At 40.9% G+C, this 23,853-nt stretch overlaps 2 protein-coding genes across 2 annotated transcripts in view; one reads left to right on the top strand and one right to left on the bottom strand.

Moving 5' to 3' along the window:
* MTUS1 (microtubule associated scaffold protein 1) overlaps window positions 1-770 on the top strand; it is an 84,532-nt gene extending 83,762 nt beyond the window's left edge. Inside the window, exon 10 of the mRNA XM_075610088.1 lies at window positions 40-770. Coding sequence (XP_075466203.1) covers window positions 40-256 — 217 coding nt within the window. The 3' untranslated portion in view covers window positions 257-770. The remainder of the gene's footprint in view (window positions 1-39) is intronic.
* A 7,020-nt stretch (window positions 771-7,790) lies between these two features.
* PDGFRL (platelet derived growth factor receptor like) overlaps window positions 7,791-23,853 on the bottom strand; it is a 154,044-nt gene continuing 137,981 nt past the window's right edge. The window contains exons 5-6 of the mRNA XM_075610087.1: window positions 23,091-23,230; window positions 7,791-8,939 (exon numbers count right to left, since the gene is read on the bottom strand). Of these exons, the coding sequence (XP_075466202.1) occupies window positions 8,751-8,939; window positions 23,091-23,230 (329 nt within the window). The 3' untranslated portion in view covers window positions 7,791-8,750. The remainder of the gene's footprint in view (window positions 8,940-23,090; window positions 23,231-23,853) is intronic.

The raw sequence follows: 23,853 nt of genomic DNA, 5'->3' as shown, positions 1-23,853 counted from the left end.
CACTCTGACATTCTTTCCTCATTCGGTTTTCCTCCGCAGGCAACTATCTACTGAACAGGAGGTTCTGCAGATGTCTTTGGAGAAAGAATCTAAAGCAAACAAACGCCTATCCATGGAAAACGAAGAGCTGCTCTGGAAATTACACAATGGTGACCTATGCAGCCCCAAAAAGTTATCTCCAACTTCTCCTGCAATACCTTTTCATCCGTCACGGAATTCAGGCTCTCTTCCAAGTCCGCCTGTGTCTCCCAGATGACACTGTTTCAATGGCTAAAGACTTCACTTAAAACATTTCAGAACAGATCTGCAAGATTGCTTTAGACCAATCGTGAAAGCAAAAGCTGTATTAGCTACCTTTTATGATAACAGAAATATGACTGGAATTCGTGGTGTGGGTAAAACGGTTATGTAACTTACTGGAAATAAAGGAGTACGGTTTTAATGTTGCTCCTTCAGAAGACTTTATGGGAAAATATATATGAACATTGTTGCACAAAGCACTTACCTAGCAAGAAACGACAATTCTTGCTTTTTTTTGCCTTTTTTCACCTACAGCAAGTATATAGGGAAAAAAAGCTCAGGGCTTGTAGATAAAAGATCACAAACTTTATATAGTTTCTTTATCACCTGTACTTCTTGTTTTTTAGTTTTGTTTTTTCCCCCCTCTGATAGGGTGGGTGTGAGATGTGAATGACATGATGTAACACTGGTTATGTGTGCTTGATGCCTCATTTGCTCTGTATGTAATAAAGGACAAACTGTAATTATCATTTGATATATAATTATTTCATACGATTTTAGATCAGATGGTAGGTCTGCCATTTCTGTTAGCAATTTTTCCCTTCAATGCCTCAACTCTTCGCCTTTTATATTACTCATGAACATTATTTATAGTGAGAGAATTGGTTGTCCTGCTGACAATATCCCACGGTCTTATCTTCATCCCTAAAATGTAGTAACCTTGTGTGTCACATTCATGGCAGCCATGCTGGCTGTTCCCCACGTGTTGGTGACCTTGCCTTCTGTGGTCTAAAGCGAGGTGTTCAAAAATCTTTCATCTTCGCTATACAGATTCTAGTTGTTTCTGACCTATGCAAGGTATGTCTAACCAAAAGGTACACAGTGTGCATTCCCTTCCTTGGTTTTTTTTTTGTTTTTTTTTTTTTAAGCCTTTCACCTTATTTTGGGTGTCAGAAATCGCTTCCAAACTGTAGCTGCCTATATACAAATGTTCATTCGGTGTAGCAACTGGGCAGACGCTAGTCTGGCAAGGCTTGCAGTAACACTTGCTTTTTTTGAGAGGACCAACAGTGTCCTGACCCAGGTGTGCTCAACTCCAGTGCTGAAACCCCCCCACCCGCCAACCGGCCAGGTTTTCAGGATATCCCAGCTTCAGCACAGGTGGCTCAATCAGAGGCTCGGTCTTTGCCTCTGATTGTGCCACTTGTGCTGAAGCATGGACTGATTGAGCCATCTATGTTGAAGCAAAGATCCTGAAAACCTGACCTTTGGGGGGGTGGGGGGGCGGCTGGAGGACTGGAGTTGAGCACCCCTGGCCTAACGTATATTGCGGTTACCTGGGGAAAATCACTAAGCATTTACTTTAGCTGCTGTGTTCTTGGTTCCACCATGAAGAATACATTGATTTATTGAGGGAGACTTTGTATACATGTTTTTCTCCATGAGTTGAAAATCAATATTTACAATGAGCTGTGGTTACATTGTTAGGGAAGGCAACTTCAGAAATGGGTTTTCAAAGCGTTCTTTTCCTCTGTAACTACGTTAAAGGCTGGTGTATTAAAGGTTTTTTTTTTTTGTTTGATTTTTTTAATTTTGTTTGACAATTCACTGCTATGTTCAATGTCTTTAATTCATCCAACAGCTCTGGTCATACTGTCGCATCAGGAATATTGTCAGGACATTTCGGGTGTCTCACCTAATGTTTCTGTCCCCCTGATTGTCCTTTGCTTATTATTGGTAGGAGTGAATTTGGGGCACTGAAGTGTAAATTGCAAATACGGGCACAGAAAAGATTTAAAATGTCTCTTGTGTATTTTTTTTTTATTTTTTATTCATTTCTTTCTATTTCATCTGCAACGTGAATGTTTGTAGTGTATAGAAAATGTGGATGTAAAAAGAATAATAAAGCTTTAGTTGCTTGGTTTGTAATTATGGAAATATATTCTGACATGTAATAAGAATAAATTTATTGGTGCAATAATTGACTTCATACGGTTGATAAAGGCTATCGGTGCATTTTTTTCAGTCCTCCTTTTTGTTAAATATTATGTATCTGTATTGGTGTCTATGTACTGAAATACAACTAAATCAATATGATGTCAATGAAGACTAGCACTGTTCTCCCTGGAGGTGATGCTCCAGCAGTAAGGGAATGCTTTTGCAAATTGGTCCATTATGCTAAAGGACAGTAGTTCAGGAGGTACTAATAAGATCTTGCATTTCTAGAAGTTCTTTAGTTTTCCAGGTGTTTTGCAATTGTTTTTCTGAAGCATTCATGCCGAAACCTTTTATGGGGGAGTCCTGGTATCACATTTCTGGCACTATGGGGCAGTATTGAACAAGCTTCTCCTAGTGACCCACAGCCAAACCAAGCTTTGGGAATAACCAATGCACTTGCATCCAGGTGAATGCACTTTGTTTGCATACTAATAGAATGTTTGGTGGCTGTCTCAGAAACCCTGGGTGGCCGCAGGTCATGAGAAGTTTTGAAAACACTGCTATAGGAGAAAGTCCAAACAGAAGAGTATATTTAGGCCGGGCTGGAGAAGGTGAACAGCGACTTTAGGTGGGTGATCGAGAATATAAGTGAGATACGGGTCTGCTTGTACATAGAATGACATGTTGAGTTGTGTAGGAGTAATTGAAACATTGGCTGAGACACTACACTTGTGTATGGAAAATGGAGTTCATTCTGAATAGAGTAAGGTGATGAGTGGAGTGCCTCAGTGATCAGTACCGGAGTTGGTGCTCTTCAATAATTAGTGACAGGGGTGGTTTGAAACAGTGTTGATGCTACAGGAGGTTAAGCAAAATGATAAATGATTTTAAATAAGCCAAAGCTATGATGGAGTATGTCAACTGCAACTTAATGCCAAGAAGTGCATAATCACTACAGAAACTAATGGGGAGAACAATTAATGTAAAGATCAACAACCACAGAGCTGGTTGTTCTTTCTGATTACTTTAATATAGGCAAGTAATGTAACACAGGATGGCCCAACATCTACATCCTGGAATCAAAAAGGGCGGTGCAGGGTATGAGCGAACTTTTGAAATAGAGTCAAAGTACAGGATGGAAGCATTTATCAGCGCAGAATATTAGAACAAGGCCATGCTACGAAGCTAGCGTTATGGGAGGGTCCAGTCATAAACTGGCAATGTCTTGCTCACTCTGTGAAATATTAACGAAAGAGATGGGGGCTGCTTAGGATCTTGTAGGTGCAGGCACGTACGTTTCGCTGACATACCCCGAAGAAGCTGAGCATCAGCGAAAGGTATGTTGGGTCGCCAAGTGGTGGTTGACGCCACGAGCAGCGGTGAGGTAGTGGCACCAGAGTAGCCAGGAAGGGAAGTTTGAAAAGAGCCTGCGCCTGAAGTCCGCGGATCGGAGATGCAATACTTACCTATTAATCAATTGCATCTATGCCTCACAGCTCCGAACGCCCCGCAGAGCTCTTTCACTAGCTGTATTATCAATACTGGTACCTCAGGATTTAATAACTGCTGCTTCTGGTTAAAACTATCAAAATACTGTATATTCCTTTTTCCTCCTCTCTATATTTCATTCTTGGTATTCATACAGCAGTCCTCGGGATATATAATTTATACAAATCAAAATGCCTCTTCTGCTGTAGATGCATTTTGTGTATGGTCAACTGGCAACATAGACACCAATTATTCATATAACTATCACATTATAAAAAATTGGCACAGTAGGCGGGCTCAAATGAACTGTCAATCTGATTTCTAGGGCAACGTAACAATGCCGTTATTCGATTTCCAGACTTTGGATGAAATGAAGAAGCTTCAAGTTGAACATTATTACCACCACACTATACACTACCGAATATGATTCAGCCATAACATGAAAACAAAAATTGGTGAAACCTTTGTACAGATGTAACAGGCTTTCTTGCATCTGCGGGAGCACATAATGTGTGTGTGTGTGTGTGTGCGCGTGCGTGCGCGCATATGGCTAATTCAGACTTTGGTCTGGCGCGTTGGGAATTCCCCCTGCAAAGCACCAGCGAGAGCATTATCTGTTAAATCTGTCTACAGTTAAATTGTCACAAAACAGATTAGGTAAAGCCCTCCATGAGAAACATTACAATTTAAAATAAGACTTTAAAAATACCTATAGTATCTGACTAAATAAAATGTAATTTGTGTTTGTTTGGGGGGGGCGGGACAGCTCAACTCCCATGTCAAATTATCGTTACTGCTATAGCCAGGAAATCACTCGATCTTATTGTGAGTTGAAAGCGAATCGTGGGAGGACAGATATAATTGATGGCACAAGAAGTTACCCTCTGCGCCCTTCTACCAATGATATTAGAGCGATATAAAGTAAATCTTCAGCATTTATACATTAGCCTGCTTTAAAAAAAAAAAGCATTAATATGATGACTTGGGTAGGGAAACATGTGAATGTTCTTGGTGGCACTGGGATGAGATTAGGGAGTATTTTAGAGTGTTGATGGGGAAACAAAAGGTGTATTTGAAGTGTGGGACATTAAAATATTGGAAGTTTAAGAGGCATACTGTATATGGCCAGTGGTGGCTAAAAGCATAAAATACTTTGGAACAAGTCCAACATTTTAGGAGACACTATTTTATTAGGTCCGGGTGGGGTGGAGGACATGTTCCGGCTAACTCGCTGACACAACCCACCCATAGTCGTGTCAGTGTGTATCTGTGACACACACACTATCAGCGGTGGCTAGCCCCACCCACTATGATTAGCCCAACCCCTATGTCTCATGCTCTGTTTTCTCCACGCCCCTCTGACTAGACCCAGCCCTTGCACACTCCCTGCTCGCCGTTCCCTCTGCTCTCCTCACTGAGCTGTGCAGTAGTGACTTGTCCTGTCAATCACGTCATTCATCACTGCGCACAGCACAGGCGCCAGGGGGGACATTTTAGACGACCAGGCGCCGAGCTTCTATCCTTGTATAGGGCATACATTGTGATTGAGGGCCTAGCAATAAGAATAAACCACTGTACAGTAATAGTTTGATTTTAACATGTGATTGCATCCTGTCTGGCAAAGGTTGAGCCAAAGCTAGAAATGGAACATGGGCTTCTGCTTTACTGTTATTTACTGATCATTTTCACTCCTTGTCTGCCAAGGTTGCTAATGGAAGTGCAAACATAGATTACTACATGTATGATCAAACGTGTAATAAGAAGAATTAGTGCACTATTGTAAAACTCGATGATTAAATTACTGGTTTTCAACATCTCATGCCTGTATTGATATGTTCTTGTTGTGACTGTAATTATGGATCTGTCTTAATTTTCCTCCTAGACTTATTTACAGAATAATAATTGGTTAACACTCCTTTCTCCTAAACATATATTCCTACCAGCATTGTAATGTTATTTCTTTTTAAACTTGTGAAGAGAAGAAAAATCCCTATTAGCGCCTTATAATTTAACATTGAAGGCATTTAAGTTGCTTTTAGCAGCTTGGAAACAAACAATGAATTTACAATACTGGCAATAGCTACTGCCTGACCTGCATGTTTGGGACTGGTACCAGTGCTCTGTATTGGTTGGTTCTGCTTTTTGTAGTACTGTATAGACTGCAGGGGTGCGCAAACTGGGGGGGGGGGGGAGCGCTCTTCCCCCAACATTTAATTAAATGTGGGGGGAGCGCAATAGGCCTCTGTAAGTGTCTCTTACCTTCTCTCCGGTGGCTTCGGGTAATGCGTCGCCATGACACCGCGATGACACATTGTCGTGACGTCAAAGGACGGTGCCGATGGCGGAGAGAAGGTAAGGGACTGGGTTGCAAACAAAGTTTGCACACCCCTGGTATAGAGGCACATTGTTTCCCCAGAAAACACATTTCCTGGTGTAATTCAGAATCTCAGTTTTCATAGGATTCAATGGCAGTGCTGGCGCAGTATATCACCATGTATGCCACTATACCAGAGCAAACCATATAGCCCACTACCGTTATTTTTAAATTCTTTAATTGTTATTTATGTCTAAAATAGCTTTGTTCTCCTGAACTGGTCCCGCTTAAATGATTTATGCATCCTGTGCTAGCACTTTTACTGCTGCACTTTTATGTAATACAGTTTATTTTTCCTATGTAATATTTACTCCTCTTTATTTCTGTTTTTATTTGAATGGGTAGTCTCTCCTAGTTAGTACACGTGTACTAATTGCAATCACATGCTTATGGGGGTCAAATCAAGGTGCCTTTTTCCTATTAAAATCGGACATATCGGTATACTTAAATAGTTTGCTTTATTGTTTTGCAAGAGTTGTCGGCCAATACTTGGGAGGTGGGCGATTCGCTCAGTTTTAATTCCTTATGTGTGGTATTAAGTGTTTCTCAATAGGTTGACTTACATGGCAGTAAACGTAGGCTCGAGCTCTTATCAGAGCTTTGCGTATCCTCCCCTGAGAGCCTACTTTGTACAGGGGCAATGCTTAAAAGGAACAACATGTTTACGCGTCAGATTTATATGGTTTTGATTTATCTATAGGATAGCAACATATTCTGCAGCGCTATAGATTTAGCAAGAAAGATATACAATAAGAACATAGCACACACATCAACACAAACGGGTTCAGTAGGTTTTGGGGGGGGGGGAGGTTGGAAGAGCAGAGAGTAGAGCTTTTACCGGCCAGTCTTTCATGTGACGTATTTATCTTGGTGGCAATCCCAACCACGATTGAGATACATTTTTAGTTTTTTTAATGGAACCAGAGTGGTCGTTTTGGAACAGAATCATGATGTATTCATCCACGGCGATCCCTGGTTCCTGAGAGACCTACATTTTAAAGGTGTTGGTGCACTTTCTGGTTTTTGAAAGAAGGTGGTTGAGGTCATCCATTGTGGCTTCCTATTGCCCGCTGTTTAACTACCATTTTGTTGTTTCCCCAGGATGGGAGAACAGTGGCACCTAAAACATTAGGTATCTCAAAAACCGGGGTGTCTCCAGAACTGAAAATCACATGGAGGAGGCCCCCCGGGTTGAATACATACATGCAGATATATAATTATAATTTTTTTTTTTTTAATGTTCTGACTTTGAAGTTTGATTTTTAGTGGGATTGCACATTTACGTTCTAAGAAGGATGATCCCTGACTTCCACCTTAGTCACCGTTTTTTTCGGGTATGTTTCACAAGCACAATATGTATTGGTTCAGTAATTGCTGTGTCACATTTTTATTAGTAATCAAAAGGGCCTTTGTGTGAATTATAGTGACGGTGTTATTGTATACAATCCAAAGTGGTGGATCATTCTTAGATAAAATAGATGGATTTATGTATTTCTAACACAATTATTTTCTATGATTTCTATAAGAGGGTTTGAGGGTGGAATCTCGTCACACTTAGTCAGAGAGAGCTGCCTTTTCTGCATTTCATAAAATTGGATCTTCAGTATACAATCTTCAAATCCTGTATCTAAAATACCAAGCAGATGTTAACACATGCGCTAAGCTTTTATTAATGCATTGGAAATGCATAAAATATTGTTTATTAAGAAAACGGTAGTATATATTTAGCATAAATTTTTCCAAGCCTAAATTCATTTTAAGTTATCCCATAATAACCTTAGTTTATTCAAGTTGCAAACAGTTTATGCAAATAGAGGGTTAAATCTGCTTACAATAAAAATTGGGTATAATTAAAAAGGCAAAATTATTATTTTTTTGCTTTTTTTTTTATATATGTAATATGGTTATACGTAGTACATTTTTTATTATAAAGTATTTGATTTGCTTTTTTTTTTTCCCTTCAGGTTTTAAGCATTTCATCATGAATAATTATTGCCAACGTAAAGGAAAAGGTCTAACCCAGGCCTGCACAACATGCGGCCCGCCCGGACTCACTGCGGCCTGCGGCGTGATGTGGAAATCACCGTCTTCCCTGGCAAATCGTACGCTTCCCCTGCAGGCCCTGAAAAAATGGCTGTGCGGCGTCAAATTACTCAGTTTTGCCATGGCAACAGGACACTACGTGGCGCAATGTTGCGTGACGTCATGGCAACGTGGCAACATTTGATGCCATGCGGCCATTTTTTCAGGACCTGCAGGGGAAAGGGTACAATTTGCAGGGGAGACGACAGAGATCACCGCAGCACGCCACTGGACCCCGCTGCAGGTAAGAGTCGTGAGGAGGGGCGGGGGGTTTGTGTGTTATTTGTTTTTTTAAATAACCCTGGCAATTAGATAATTTGAATTAAAGTTTTACCCGTGCGTCCCGAATCTGATTTCCATGGAGCAGTTAGGCCCGTCTCACCTTACAAGTTGTGCAGGCCTGGTCTAACAGAAAAATCTGGGGTAACAGCTTGTGGTCTTATCAGAAGCTCTTTTCAGTCCAACATGTTTTACTGCTGAAATGGTTTATGTAATCCTCTAAGCTGGTTGCATGAGATAGTAGTTGTCTCTGCTGGTGAAGAACAGAAGTGAAATCCGTGTACGCATGTTGTAGAGAATCTGGTTTTGAGCTTTGCCATCAAATCCTTCTTGGTCTGAAACCAGTCATTCAAAATCTGTCCACTCTTGTAGTTAATGTTGTCTGCCCATTGAGATTCTGAGCTTTGCAAATATAGTATCCAGCATCAATGGTTTCAAAATCTTCAACTGAAATAATGCTCTTTGAGATTCGGGTGGTATGCCCAATGCCACGGTTCACCAGTCTCCAGAAGTCTTGAATAGCCACTGGCCTTTCATACTGTTTCAAAACATATACATAGATACATGGTTAAATTTAGTTTTGCAAGTACGAGATTTAACAGTCTAAGGGCTTTATTCAATACGGCCCAAAATGGCTGATTACCATGGTAACTATATTGAAGAAGGCCCAAGAGAGAAATATGACAAAAATACACAGTGAATATAAATATATATATATATATATCTCATACACATTTTAAGTTGTGGTGGGTGAAAAAAGCAACATAAAACCTCCACCGTTGGCATACAGCCAATAAAGAATATCAATCCTGCTTCCTTGGGGAAGCACAATGCACTGTAAGCAGACAGCGTAACTTGCCAAATGTTACATGAGCTGTCTCCCTGTGACGTGCACATACTAGATTCTAAGCTCTTTGGGGCAAGAATATATATTTAGAGTAACACTGCTTAGAAAACATGGTCCTATATGGCTGTATAGTCTTTGTAAACTGTTACGTACCCTATCAGCACAATTAAAAATAGAAAACAAATGCAATCTATGTATTATCAATCTGTATATACATATGTTGAGCATAAATAGCACACCGTTCTTGCAAACCTGCTGAGAAGTCCGACTATCGCCTTACATTCACCATGTTGTAGGCACTAAAACGGAGGCATATCCTGCTGCTTATGTTTCAAAGTACAGTACAGCACACCCTAAAGAAGATAGATTTTTGTCTACTGACTGTAGAGACGTTGTCATTTACACGTAGGGATTTCAGTTGGCTGTCTTTATTTATTTTTTGTGATTTTCCAAAAATCAATGTTGACACAAAATTTGGTGTTTGTGCATTTATTGTTGTAATTAATTTTTTGTTTCCATGTGATGCGTTCGTCTCCTACCTATGTTTAGGCTGCTACAAGAGGCTTTAACTAGAAGTCGAAGATGATCAATCGGTGGTGTTTTTCAGTCAACCTAAAACTGAAATCCCTATTTGTTATTCAATGCAATGCTGAATATGTTGCAATCAAAAGTAGTATGGAAACTGAAAATATGTGCACCGATAAACACCAAATTCAAATCTGTCAATGTTTTTAATTCCACCAGGGCTGGAAATAGATGTTCGGGGGAGGGGGGAGGGGGAGGGGAGGGAAAGGGGGAGGGGGAAGGGGCGGAAAGGGGGAGGGGGCGGAAAGGGGGAGAGGGAGGGGGGGAAGGGGGAGGGGGGGAAGCAGGAGGTTGGCATCGCCCCTGTTCTGGTGATCGGAAAAAAATGTAAATGAAAAAAATTGGTGAATTCAAATTGTATATGTACTTTTTTTTTTTTAAAGATATATTTATTTTAATTAATATAGTCCTCATAGGTGGTGCTATCAACCAAGTAGTTGACTCTTTTTCATACAGATGTACGGTAGCCAAGTTTCTGTCTCAGCACCTCAACTGTTTGCGGTGAAGTAACCATACCCCAAACGCAAGCAGCAGCAGTCGGGGCCAGTAAAGTTGGCTACATCCAAGGCTACGGCCCCAGTGCCTGCGCTGCACACGCGCATGCGAGGCTGGCGGCACGTGCCGCCAAGTCCCCCGGTCTGCAGTGAGGTGCAGGGGGAAAGACACAGGGGGCGTGACGTCACCCGGCAGGTTCGCCCTCATTGGCTGAACTGCCGGGGGGCGTGGCCTAGCGCTCCGTCGCGACTCCTGATCTCAATTTTCTTGAGAGCAGGAGTTTGTCTGCGCAGCGCTGCGGCCCCCCTTCGCAACGGGTCCGGACCCATTGTGGGGCGAATTTTGCCCCTGCAGCGTCCGCCACAGCGGGCGCTGCAGCAGCTAGCTTGGACCTGGCCTAAGATTATCACATTATTATTCCTGCTTTGAATGGAACACCCTGCTGTGATCACTAGCTAAACTTTCCTTAGGCTCCTTGCATCAGTGCTGTCCCAGCCCAGTCTGAAACTGCAACCAGCAAAGTCTTCTGGGAGTTGTAGTCAGCTCCGTGATGCCAGTGCCCTTATATGGCAGATCTAGCCATACTGTATAAGGGCTCTAACATCACTGACCTATTGCAAAGGTTCATGGGAGTTGCAGTTTCTAGCAGGGAAATAACCCTGCGAGTGTTGAAACCTCTCAAAGAGGTCAGTGACTTTTGGTTAATTACAACTTTACGTTTGTGTTCATTAAGATAACCCTCAAAAATGACTGTTTTAAAATACTTTAAAGGGTTTGGTGCACTTTTTCTTAATGATGGTGAAAGTGAAAACAGGACAATAAAAATATTTAAATTATCTGAGAAAGATGACACTGAACACACACACACACACATATATAGTTGTATATATATATAGTTATATATAGTGTCAATTGGAGTGCTACTGGGCGTGGCTAAATGTTTACAATAAAAACAGAGAAGCCCAAAGCTACATCCAATATGACAAAAATATACAGTGAAATACCTATATAGCCCTTGAAAAAGGGTCATTTAGTTAAACCCTTTGGCCAAAGCATTTAAGCCTGCAAGCCACATCAAGGCATGACCAAATATTGCAGGTCCTAACACTAACTGATTAAAATTGTTATTTACCTCTATAATTAGACGAAGAATGATCGCATTGGATCTGTCCCAAGCAGCTGCATGAAAAATACCTGCTTACTTGGAAAGTGGGGAGGGACAAGCTTAAACCCTGGGAGGGAGGGGCCACTGGACAAAGTTAATAAACACACATATGGAAATGTTACCTATTTGTTACAACAGTGTCTATCACTCTACAGCTTCCCGTCAGGTACATCTTGAGCAAGGATATGACATCATAATCACCTGACGTACGTTTTGCCCCAAAAGCAGAGTTTTGTTAGGGAGCGCTTCAAAATTCTGTAAGGCGTAATAAACATTTGTTGTCTATTGTATTAAATAGCATTAGCCGCCAACTATTGAATGCTGTTACAATGCAAGTAGGGTAGTTCTGGATACAGACGTGTAGTGTATATACACAAACTTTATTGAAACCAGGTTGATGTGTTATTTAAATTGAAGAGGGATCACAATGTGGACCTTTATAAAGAGTCCACATTGTATGAACACATGAGTGAAGCACCACATTTATTTAGCAGACCTTAATTTAAAAATAAAATACTTGGAAACTAAACTAATCATTCTGAATTAGGGTAGCTAGTCATCAGCTTATAGCAACATTGGTAGGAAATATCATATACAGTAACACCATAAAGGATTAGGGCAACTTTTAGGGCCTGCTGTACATCAGATGTTGTCCTAGATGTGTATCTGTGCAGCAGAGAATGTTATTCTAATAAGATCTAGGTCTATATAAACAGAGAAGATGAAGCCCTCATTTAGGCCATGTGGCTTTAGTGTTCTTTTATGTAGTAGAAATTTGTGTGAACTCAAAAGAGGCAGCTGACAATTTCTAATCTTACATGAGCTTAGACCATTTGAAATTACAAACAAAGTGCTCCCTTCTTCAGGTGTGATTGAAGCACATGTAACAAACAAGGCACAGACAAGACATTGTCTGACAACTGCTTTGAGCATACAGTTTGCGCTCTATTACATACAGGCACATGATTCAGGGAGAATGTGACGAAGCCTGCAAACAGTTCATAACAACTAGTAAGCACTCAGTGCAATAAAAGTCTGCTCAAACCACCCTAGCTATTTAAAGATGTGTTTTTAACCTGTAGAGACACTCATACTCCCTTCTCAGTAATTTCTTATCAAAGTCGCCTTTTCTGATTGTATTCCTAAAGTAATCGCTAAGATTAAATACCACGAGATTGCCCTGATACTTAGTCTCAGAAAGATAGGATGTCATTCTGACAAAAGGACTGTCTCTCACCTTTCTTGTACCCTCTGTGTATTTTTCACTTTTTACTCGAGGTCTGTCTAAACAAATCAGAATTTCTCCCTCTTTGTTGTGATGATTTTGGGTTTGACTATATAGCAACCTTAATGTTTCCCTTTGGTTCCTCAATTTGAGAGGGTGCAAAAATCAGAGGAGGGTTCATTGTAGTGTCATCATGGAGAGTATGGGTAATCTGACATTTAAAGACCCTAAATGTAAATTATTACATTTTTTTTTCTATTTTATTCATAATTTTTAAAAATCCGGAGATTTATTATATTTGATAATTAAAATTAATGTCAAATCCTTGCTTAACAGTCTTGCATTTTGCTGCAATGACAATTAACAATACCACGGAGTGATTAATTCTATATTCTCCAAAGAAGCCTTGTGGCATGTTTTCAGTCAAACTCCCCCATTGACGTTAATGCAGGTTTTGGTCAAACGGCCTGGAAGGATGCTTCAAAGCATATAGAATTACAGCAATTTGACAAGATAGATTCCCATCTCCTATTCAAATTCTCTGATAGTAGTACGGTGTGATGTGTTCAGGTTTAGCTTTAATCTCTGGGGGGGCTGTTACGGGAGACCAATGCTTTTAACACCAAAATACCCGGATCCTTTGATTGAGCTAAGCAAGAGATAAAATAAATTGTAATTTGTTTATAGAATGAACATACACGGCTTGATTTACAATTACAATGAAAAATACACTTACTAGTTATAAGTTTTGTTACAGGATGGATCTTTCACTGCATGACAAATCTTGTTACATGATGGAACTCCTTCCCCATAGGCTGCAGGGTTTCTTAGGCACTAAACAGGCCTATACTTAACCTATGCCGCCAATCTACTCTGTTGGAATAATTCCTTAACCCTATCACGGACCTGTCACTACTTTGCAAACCTGGTAGAGGGGCTTCTCAGTCTGGTCTGGGCATGTGCCAACTTTGCACCTTGGCCGCTTAGCATATGAGGCCCGTCCCCTCTACCTGGAGCCGCTCAGTCTGGGCAGAGCAGCCATTTGCCAGGGTGGCTTTGAAATTCTCTTCCTTGCTAACAAAAGGTTTAACACCTCCATATCCTGGATCGCTTTTGAAGCTGTTGCTAACAAAAGGTTTAACACTCCCATATTCTGGACTGCCTTTGAAGCTTGGAGTAGCCACGCTGTCTCTGGCGTGTTACATAAAAATCCCCATATGCCTAACATGTTTGTACAATTAAAATAGGGGGACTTTAATTCATCCATTTTTATATAACTCTATAAAAATTGCGCGACATGATAGTTCCTGATTTTACCCGAACAGTGCTCACAGCAAATCTCACGGCGCTAGGAGCTTCCTAGCGAAAGTTAGCAAAAAGCCTCCTGCTATGCTGCTAACTGGGTTTTAAAACCATTTTTCTTTTCACACTCTTACACTAAAACACTCACAGTTATACACAATCTTAAAAATTACTTTACTCTGAACACCTCCCCCCCCTGGTTCTGGGGTTCGCAGACATATACTGGGGGACCTGAATGTAATTCATTCCCCTGCCCGGTCTTGCTATTTTGGTCTGTGCTGAAGCAGGGAAATGTAAATATACAGTTTTATCACAAAACACAGTGTTTCTGCCATGATTGGGTTGCAGAGCTGACAATCACAATTCCCTAATATGGCTCAGGGGCACCCAGCTGGGCCAAATACCTTTATTTCCTGGCCTGGGTACCCCTTCACCGTCACAGGGGCTCACACCACTGAAGTAAACAAATTCAAAATTTCCCCTTTCTGATCCCTCCGACCCCCCGACCCGGTCATTCATTAATTTAGAGACAGAGCATTGTAGCTAAATAGCCCTCTTTTTATGGAGGTAGTGAGATATATTACATGGTCACCAGTAACTCCGTTACTATTACCACCAACATTGCAAAACAGATTATGTGCATCTGAATTAACACTAAAATGACAATAATTAGAACTGTTTTTACATTCCGAAGCATTATTGAATCACTAAAGTGTTATTACGCACCGCTATTTATAAAACTAAGACTGCAACCTACATTTATAACTTTTACTCCTTTCTGTTTTTATTCATTACACTCTGGATCATTCATGTTCAATAACATAAGCGCTTAGTGTGTTTGTGCTCTACAACATGCTATCCACCAGTTTTAAGAGTGCTCTTGTATGTAGTATTTGTGATAATTAGAGCACTCCAGTAACATCTAAACCTCACATCTGGAGCAGCTGTGCTTGAATCTCTACTTTATTCCCAAATGACAAATGACTCACTTCCCTCTCATCAGAGTACAGGATTAATCCTTCCTGTCAGGGAAACAGTTCCTCGCCACTCCCTGTAAAACCATATCATCTGATTGTGTGTGTACACAGTAAGAAACAACAGTGGCAGTGAAATCATATCTGAAAGGACTTAAAGCCATTGGTTACAGAACCTGCAGACCTGTTCCCTGGTTTTTATCATGGGGTACGCACCTATAGATGCTACAGAATGTAGCGTGTGATACCTTCTAGGTGATCAACATTAGGGGTTTTTCAAAGATTGAATTATAGGGTACAGCGTTTTCAAAACCTAATGGGTTTCTTCAGTACACTTGAAGAAACCTCAGGTATGGAAAGCTCTGTACCCTATAATTGTTATCCATGATTGCTAAGGTACAGTATCCCAACCCATGACATATCGTCAATGCTCCAGGATCAATGCAACTATCTATTAGGAATGTTGTAATGTAACCACCATTTTCAGAAGGTTACTACTTTTGACTCAGATCTATTTTTAAGCCTCATCATGATTGGCTGGCGAAGCCGGCTAATCAAAAGATACGAACATCTGGTTGATCGTTAGACCAACCAGAACAGAGAAGGCTTAAAATAAACGTAAACCAGTGCAACTGTAACATAAAGAACAGTGCACTATAATAGGTGTAGTGTAAATTAAACTGGATGGGGGATACTGAGCAGAGCACCCCGCTTACCCAGTGGCCACAGCGTGGGTGAATTCTGCTCGGATACGGGAGCACACCAGCACCCGGAATAGAGCCTGGCAGGTAAGGGATACCTCCCCAGCCAAACGCTGCTTCCTGGACTTATATATAGCCAGCTTGGCTATTGACTCAGAAATAGTATCTATGAATCTTGCCACATTTGGTCAGAGTCTATGTAGCATTTGTGTAAAAAATTGGATAAACAAACTTTCTATCCAGTTCCAGGCACATTTCACTTTCAGATTCCCCTTGCTAAATGAATGCTATAAAATGTTACAATTTGAAGATGCTAAATGTTTTGTTTTTTGCAGTAATTTTTTCTGTTATGCCCATTTAACCTTACTCCAATATACATTGTATACCATTTCTAATGTTTACTTCTTCTTTTTTAGGAGTTGAAATCCAGATAGTAAAAAGAGCAATAAAAAATATGGCAAAGTGAAAATATCTGTAGTTGCAAGATAAATCGGCAGTAGGATTGAAAAGTTGATTTACCAAATTAAATACTTAACTAATTAACTAGCTAGTGAAAAACTCCCAAGTTGCAAACCATTTGACCCTTGGTTTAGGGTGAAAAGTCTTGCAATCATTTTTTTTTTCATGTTGCAATATAGAGAGCGTTAAACCCTGAATTAAGGCTTTTACTGGTGAAGGAGGAGAGAGGGTAGGCAGAGTCTTATTTAGTAGAGTACCCACTGATTATATACTCTCACTCTCAGTACATTAGGAGGTTATACAACCATACATCATACCTCTCCCATCACACATTTTTGCTCAGTTGCTAACTTTTCTTTGTCTTCCGTTGATCTGTCTATCGGTGTACCACAAGGATCTGTTCTGGGAGCTCTCATTTTCTTTCTCTACACACTATCACTTGGTGGCCTCATCAACTCTTGGCTTTAGATATCATCTCTATGCATTTATACTCAGATATATCTATCCACCCCTACACTCCCACCTGTAATCCAATCCCAAGTCTCTGATTGCCTCCTGGCTATATCCTTGTGATGGCACTCTGCTGCCTTAAACTTAATATGGCTAAAACTGAGCTCATATTTCACCTAAAACCTGGCCCAATATCCCCCTTTTCATCACAGTAAACTGTTTTACCATTTAACCTGACCCAGGACAGACTTGAAAACAAGAGGCAACTCTCAATATATTACTTCCTGGTAAAACATTTTATAAATAAAGCAAGTTGTCTAGGAGAGACATTTGACTCCTCCCTTTCCTTCTCCATTCACATTCACGGCATGGCTACAACTTCTCACTTTTTCCTCCATAGTATTGCCAAGATACACCCTTTCCTTTGTTCAGCTACTGCTAAAACTAATGTATGCCCTTATCCTCTCCCATCTGGATTATTGTAATTTACTGCTAACGGACCTCCCTGCCTCACAAATTTCTCCTTTGCAATGTATCCAAAATTCAGCTGCTAGAATAGCGTCACTTTCTCTGCTCATCTGCTCCTTAAATCCCTCTCCTGGCTTCCCGTCAAGTTGCGGATCACACACAAAGTTTGTCTCCTTACCTTTAAGTCTCTCCAGCCATTTGCTGCTCGCTACATATCAGCTTTGATCCCTCGCTATGCACCTGCTCGTCTTCTACGTTCAACCCACAACTGTCTCCTTTCCACCCCTTTCGCCTCCACTTCTCTCTCTCTCGTCTTAAACCTTTTTCTCTTACTGCCCCTTAGTTGTGAAACTACCTCACACTCAGTACAAGCCAAGCACCTTCTCGCCCCACCTTTTATAATAAGAATAATAATAGCATGTTCTTGTATAGCGCTGCTAGTTTTACGTAGCGCTTTACAGACACATTTTGCAGGCACAGGTCCCTGCCCCATGGAGCTTACAATCTGTGTTTTTGGTGCCTGAGGCACACGGAGATAAAGTGACTTGCCCAAGGTCACAAGGAGTCGACACCGGGAATTGAACCAGGCTCCACTGCTTCAAACTCTCAATGCCAGTCAGTGTCTTTTACTTACTGAGCCTAGACTAGGGCTTCTGCCCCACTCTCAAAGTCTTTCCTACCAATAACTGCCATCTACTGCCCTTATTCCCTGAACTGCTGCCTCTGTTGGTTTCCCCTCTTATCATTTAGAGTGTAAGCTCTCCGGGGCAGGAATTTTGTTTCCTATTGTCTGATCTTATTTGTTGCACTTCTTTTACTATAACTGTACTGTACTGTATTGTCTCTCTTGTAAAGCACTAAGGCTGCGGACCCGCTCATGCTTGAGAGCGGTGACGTCACCAGCTATCCAAGCATGAGCGCCGGGTGTCCTTGCTATTTCGCAAGCGCGGGCAAGGGGGGGGGAGGGGGGCGTTGCGGGCAAGTTGAGCGCGCCCAAAAGTTAATTTTTTTTGTTTACCCAAGCGCCAAGCATTGGTGAGCGTGCGTGCGCACGCCCGCACCGTGTGAGCGGGGACTTACATATATAGATATGTAAGTAAAAGCGGCAAGCGCCACCCGCTCAGCGCTAGCGGGCACGCAGCCTTCGTACAGCTGTGGGCGCCACATTAATAAAGATATACAGTACATGCATACCTACTAAGCACTGATGAAAATAGATAGTAATGACCCTGATTAGAACAGAAAGTTCTGCGCTCAATGCCACCACTAGCATCAAAAGCAATAATGAGTCAATAATGACATCCGCAAGCAAAAAGGCTACTTTAGCTATTAACACTGCCAGAAGTGGAAATATGAGTTCGTTCAGCACCACTAGCAGTGCTCAGAGGATTTTGTAAAGACTTGTGATTGAAAGGATTGGGGTTGTGTGCTGTTACAAACAGATGATACAGAAGGATATGTACCCAAATACGGAAACTACATGACATATTTCATTTGTCAACCTCTTTAGTCTGCCTGTCTTTAGCAGATTAACAATACACTTGCTGTTAGCAATAACACATATTATAAACGGGTTGCATTCAAACGCAAGGCTTGTGAACCTAATGTACAGTAAGAATCTTATTGTAGTATCATTCGCTCGGTTAACCTCTGAACTGCTGATTGTGCGGTGTGCTTGGAGCATGAATGCAATGATTGAGACACATAGTATCAACAACAATAAGGGACTTGAAGTGAAAGGAAGTTAATGCATCTTTATCTCCTTGAACTAGAAAGAGATGAGGTAGCACTAACACTGATATCGATTAGGATTAGAAACAAATGTGGAAGAACAATCTAAGGCCGAGTCCACGGTGCGGGAGACCGCGCGGAGGCGTCCGCACGGGGCGCGAACCGAACGCCTTAAGTCAGATTGCGCGGAAGCGGGGGCGCGCATTGCGCAAGAAATCAGTTGAAACTGATTTCTTGGCGCGACACACGGGTCACGTGAGCGGTTCGTCCAATGAGGGCAAACCAGCAACGTGACGCCCATAGGAATGCCCCCGTCGACCATGGCCAGGGAAAGCATCCGCTTTCCCACAGCCTCTGCGCACCTCCGCGCGGGCGAAGGCACCATGGCCCGGGACTAATTGGTAAAACAGCCCTTAGTATTCACATAGATTGCAGTGATGGGCGGCAGCCACATTACAAAACACCACTGGCCACCTGGCCAGGTAGAAACAATATGGTTAAAAGATAAATTCGGCGCCTTATATTAGATATTTAGAAACTCCAATAAGGTTCAAGAAAAAGATAAAACCTACAACCATTAGATGACAAATGTCCATATGATTTCCAGCAGTGATCGTTGGGATTATAAATCGGGTGCATGTAATGAAAGAAAAACACATAGCATAATACTGTGGGTGACACGTAACAAACAATCACTTTCCTGAAACCAGGGTCACGAATGATGTATGAATAGTTCCAGTAAGCTAACTCATGTCTCCCCTCTTCCAAAGCACAAACAAGTCCTTTTCTTTCTTAATTTTATTGAGGGAAAATCACAGGGAGATAGGTGCTGGTAGATGTAATGTAGGTAGAGAGTGCTTCTCTGTCTGAAGTGCAGTGTATTAAGGATGAGACAGTGTAAAACAAAAAGGCCTTGCTGGGGTAAATAGCAGGCAGTTACTCACTCAGAGTCCAAGGTGAAAAGGAAGTGAGGAGCAAGGGTCACACTAGATGGGAAGTGAGACTATACTAACTGTCAGCAAGGACAGGGGGGTAGGAATAGCCCACTCTCAGCTAGGAGAATATGAGCTGCAGGCAACCAACACAGGCTATGTAAACAACATGTACCAATAATGTTGCCTTTTCACATGCAGCAAGCTGCTGAGACAGGGAAAATAACAGTCAGCCAACTAGGGAGAAATAAATCCCAAGCTGTAAAGGGGAACAGAGGAATATGGAATCTGGTTCCAGGACAATCACCCACAGTATTATGCTATGTGTTTTTCTTTCATTACATGCACCTGATTTATAATCCCAACGATCACCGCTGGAAATCATATGGACATTTGTCATCTAATGGTTGTAGGTTTTATCTTTTTCTTGAACATTATTGGAGTTTCTAAATATCTAATATAAGGCGCCGAATTTATCTTTAAACCATCTTTATCTCCTTGTTGCCCCATTTATCCCTAGACAATCTTATTTCACGGAATTCTCTCACCTGAAACAAAAAAGACAATCTTTAGCAACCAAATAATGTAATAATCTATATGAATGTCACTGAGTGAGTTTATAAACGCCATGCTAAAAATAGCACAGGCATAACATGGGTATTGCTCATTTACTAAACTCACAATCAATGGAATTACTATAGTATAGTTATAGGTTATTAAAATACAACCAGCAATAATTAGCATATAACTGTGTGCCTCTGCATTTTCTCATTGAAATCCACACTCTCCTGTGTGCAGTACTAACACAGCTTTCCCCCTGCTGTTAAAAATACATGTTTGGTAGGAAGATGTCACAAAAGGTCAGAGGATGTGAAAGCTGCAGACCAACCAATATCCTACATCTGTGTTTAAAAAAAATAATAATAATCCGTTCTGTTCTATGAGAAAATACTTGTAGCATTTTTTTTTAAAACAACTCTGAATGACATTTTTAATGTATTATATTGTAACAATTGTAGCATTTTTTGTTTCTATAGCAACCACTTACAAAGTCACATCTCCGTCCTCTTATAAAACAGGCTCTGGCACACCCCTTTTTTGAGCCCCGCACTCTCTCTATTAGTGCACCAATTGTATCTAGTGACTGCCTGGTCACATGATCTTTCTCACAAAACTTTGCATCTGTGGTCCTCTTCTGCTGCACTGACGGCCATTTAGTGAACCCCCGAACTGACTCTTCCCGATCGATCGGCAACTTAGCTAATTTCGTATAATTGTGTGTATTGTATTAATGCACATATTAAAGGTGGGGGGGATTTAAAACTGAAGCTTGGACTGCTGTTTAAGTGGAAAGGTTTGTCATCAGTGCCAAAATTGGATGTGCCTTTTTATAACATAAATATGTTCTGTATTTGACCAGGCCAAACGTATTACAAATACAGTAAAAGCTGCTGTGCTGCCCGGCATTTTACCAACCAGCAAGCTTTAGTATCCGGAATTTCTCATATATCGCAACAGAAATCTTCAATATAGTAACCGGAATCCACCCCGAATCCAGCACCTCCAGATCGCTCAGAGTATTTCTGAGTGCAGTTGGGTGTTTTCCAAATTCTTACAGCAGTATTATTTGTTGATTGGTGAGTACCTGTATACTATTTTATACTTTATAGGTTATAATTTAGCAACCAAATGTATTGTAATTCTTTGAAAATTTGTACAACAAGTATGGTATGGTATAGCTCTGTTAAGTTTTTACTTCTCCAGCACCTCACATGTCAAGCACATGCCAGATAAAGCATTCACTGTACTTTGATTTGACATGTAGTGAAAGCCCAACAGATGGATTTTTATTCTCTATAACTACACTAAAGCAGGCTGAAAAATCCAGGGAGGTATTGTGAGAGATATACAGTAAAGAGAAATGTAAAGACGTTATACTAACTTAAGTGTTAAAACTCTGATGGCATGACAAAGCCATGGTCATTAGAGATGGGACTTACATACACATGGTGACCAGTCGCTCACCTCGCAATAGAATGAATAAAAAACTTGGTGCATAGGGAAATAATAATAAACCAACACTTGAACAAGTGACCACCTGGGGTCACCATAAGCCCTAATAATTGCACTCAAAGTTACACTGTACGGATAGGCACAGGGTAGGGGTGGAAAATGGTGTAAATAACTAGGACCACAAGGAGGGTCCACTGACCCTAGACCAAAATGCACAAAGGCAGATAAAACCAAAAAAATAATAAAGTTTTAATAAATCTCATAGTGACAAAAACACATTAAAAACGACATATATAGGAAACATAAACACACAGGATATTAAAATCCTCAGTGAAGGAAACGGCTATATTCTGGGCATGAACTAGTATAAATATATATACTCCGTTCGTATAGGAATCAAATATCCAAGGGTAGAAGGTATATGGTGAAGTAACGATTATGTATAATCCACAGTGGACTATGATGAAACATAGGTTATAATTACCACCAGAAGGTAGAACAGCATGAGACACTTATCTAGATGTCCCCATATATCCACAACACATATATAATGGATACAAACGCAACGCAACAGCTGATGTCAGTTAGCAAATCAGTCGTGGTTTGCCGTTTGTGCATTTTGGTCTAGGATCAGTGGACCCTCCTTGTGGTCCTAGTTATTTACACCATTTTCCACCCCTACCCTGTGCCTATCCGTACAGTGTAACTTTGAGTGCAATTATTAGGGCTTATGGTGACCCCAGGTGGTCACTTGTTCAAGTGTTGGTTCATTAGAGATGGGCACGTTTTCCACTTAACTTTTCTGCAAATCTGACGTGCATTGGCCAGTTCCTTTGAGCTGCGGATCTTCAAAGTTCAGTCTCAAAGAGGCCGATTGTGTGTGTGTTTTTTTTTAAATATTACTGAAAATCCGTTCAGGCAGATTTGGAATCCAATAAACACCATCCGGATCCGATATACAGCATCTGGATATGAAAAATGCGACATTGCATTTGATATATACACGTTCCGTTAACCAGATTTCCGTTAAATCTGACATCGGATTCTTTGAAATCCGAGAATTCCAGCCCCATGGAAGGATTTTAAAGAATCCGCACAAGGTTCGAGTTGCTGAAATCCGACTTCGGATTTCAGCGTTCGGATCAGATTTGATCTGAACAACCTTCGAAAATCTGAGGATCACATTGAGACCGGTTCACCCATCTCTAGCGATCATAGTTTTTCTCATGCTCAGAGGTCTAACTCAGAAAAATGTAGTTGTAAAAAGATCTTTTGCATATGTTTTCGGTTGTCTCTCAGACTTATCCATCCTGTTAGTTGAATTTTAAGAAGCTTGTCTTACTTCTTGGCCTGGGTATATCCATGTAAATTCTACTTCTACATCCGGCTCTCCAAGCACTGTGCAGAAGATACTGAAATCGCCTCCACTTCGGACCTTATTGACGGAGGCTGTGATCGTTGCAGATGGTGGGCCACTGGGAACTAAACAAGAAAAATAAATACAAGAGTAGAAATGCTAATGATATTGGTAAAGTCAGATCAATTCCACAACATTGCACGGTCATTTTGTAACATACAGTGTATTGTGCTGTAGGTTAATTATTCAGCCTCCATTGAACCTGTTTGTTAAGCAGGCAGCGGGACTATCATAAAAGTGCCCTATTGTTAGTGTTGTAAATAGTGCCTGATTCCAGCGAACGGTATGGTCAACTTTGGTACATAAAAATCCAAGAGGTTAAAAAAGTAATTGTGCAATTGCAATGCAGTGAAAGCACCACTGTGTGCAATGTGTTATCTTTCATTGTTAATGTTTGCTTTATAATTCTTCAACAGTAGATACATATTTAAATGTATACAATGGTTCCCAGCACACAGACAAGTGGTCAATAAGAAAAATAATGATTTGTATTGAAATATAGATGCAAATACATCCATTAGGATTTCCCTCCAGACCTGCATTTAGACTGGCTCTATATTTGCATCTATATTTCAATACAAATCATTATTTTTCTTACTGACCACTTGTCTGGCTCTGATTGTGTGCCGGGAACCATTGTACATATTTATGTGATTTACCCTGAGGTTCCTCCCTTTTCCCCTGCACC

This window comes from Ascaphus truei, chromosome 1 (assembly GCF_040206685.1).
Source record: "Ascaphus truei isolate aAscTru1 chromosome 1, aAscTru1.hap1, whole genome shotgun sequence".
NCBI classification, from domain to species: Eukaryota; Metazoa; Chordata; class Amphibia; order Anura; family Ascaphidae; genus Ascaphus; species Ascaphus truei.
Note: the sequence above shows the minus strand (reverse complement) of the source record. Positions and strands in the feature narration are given on the sequence as shown.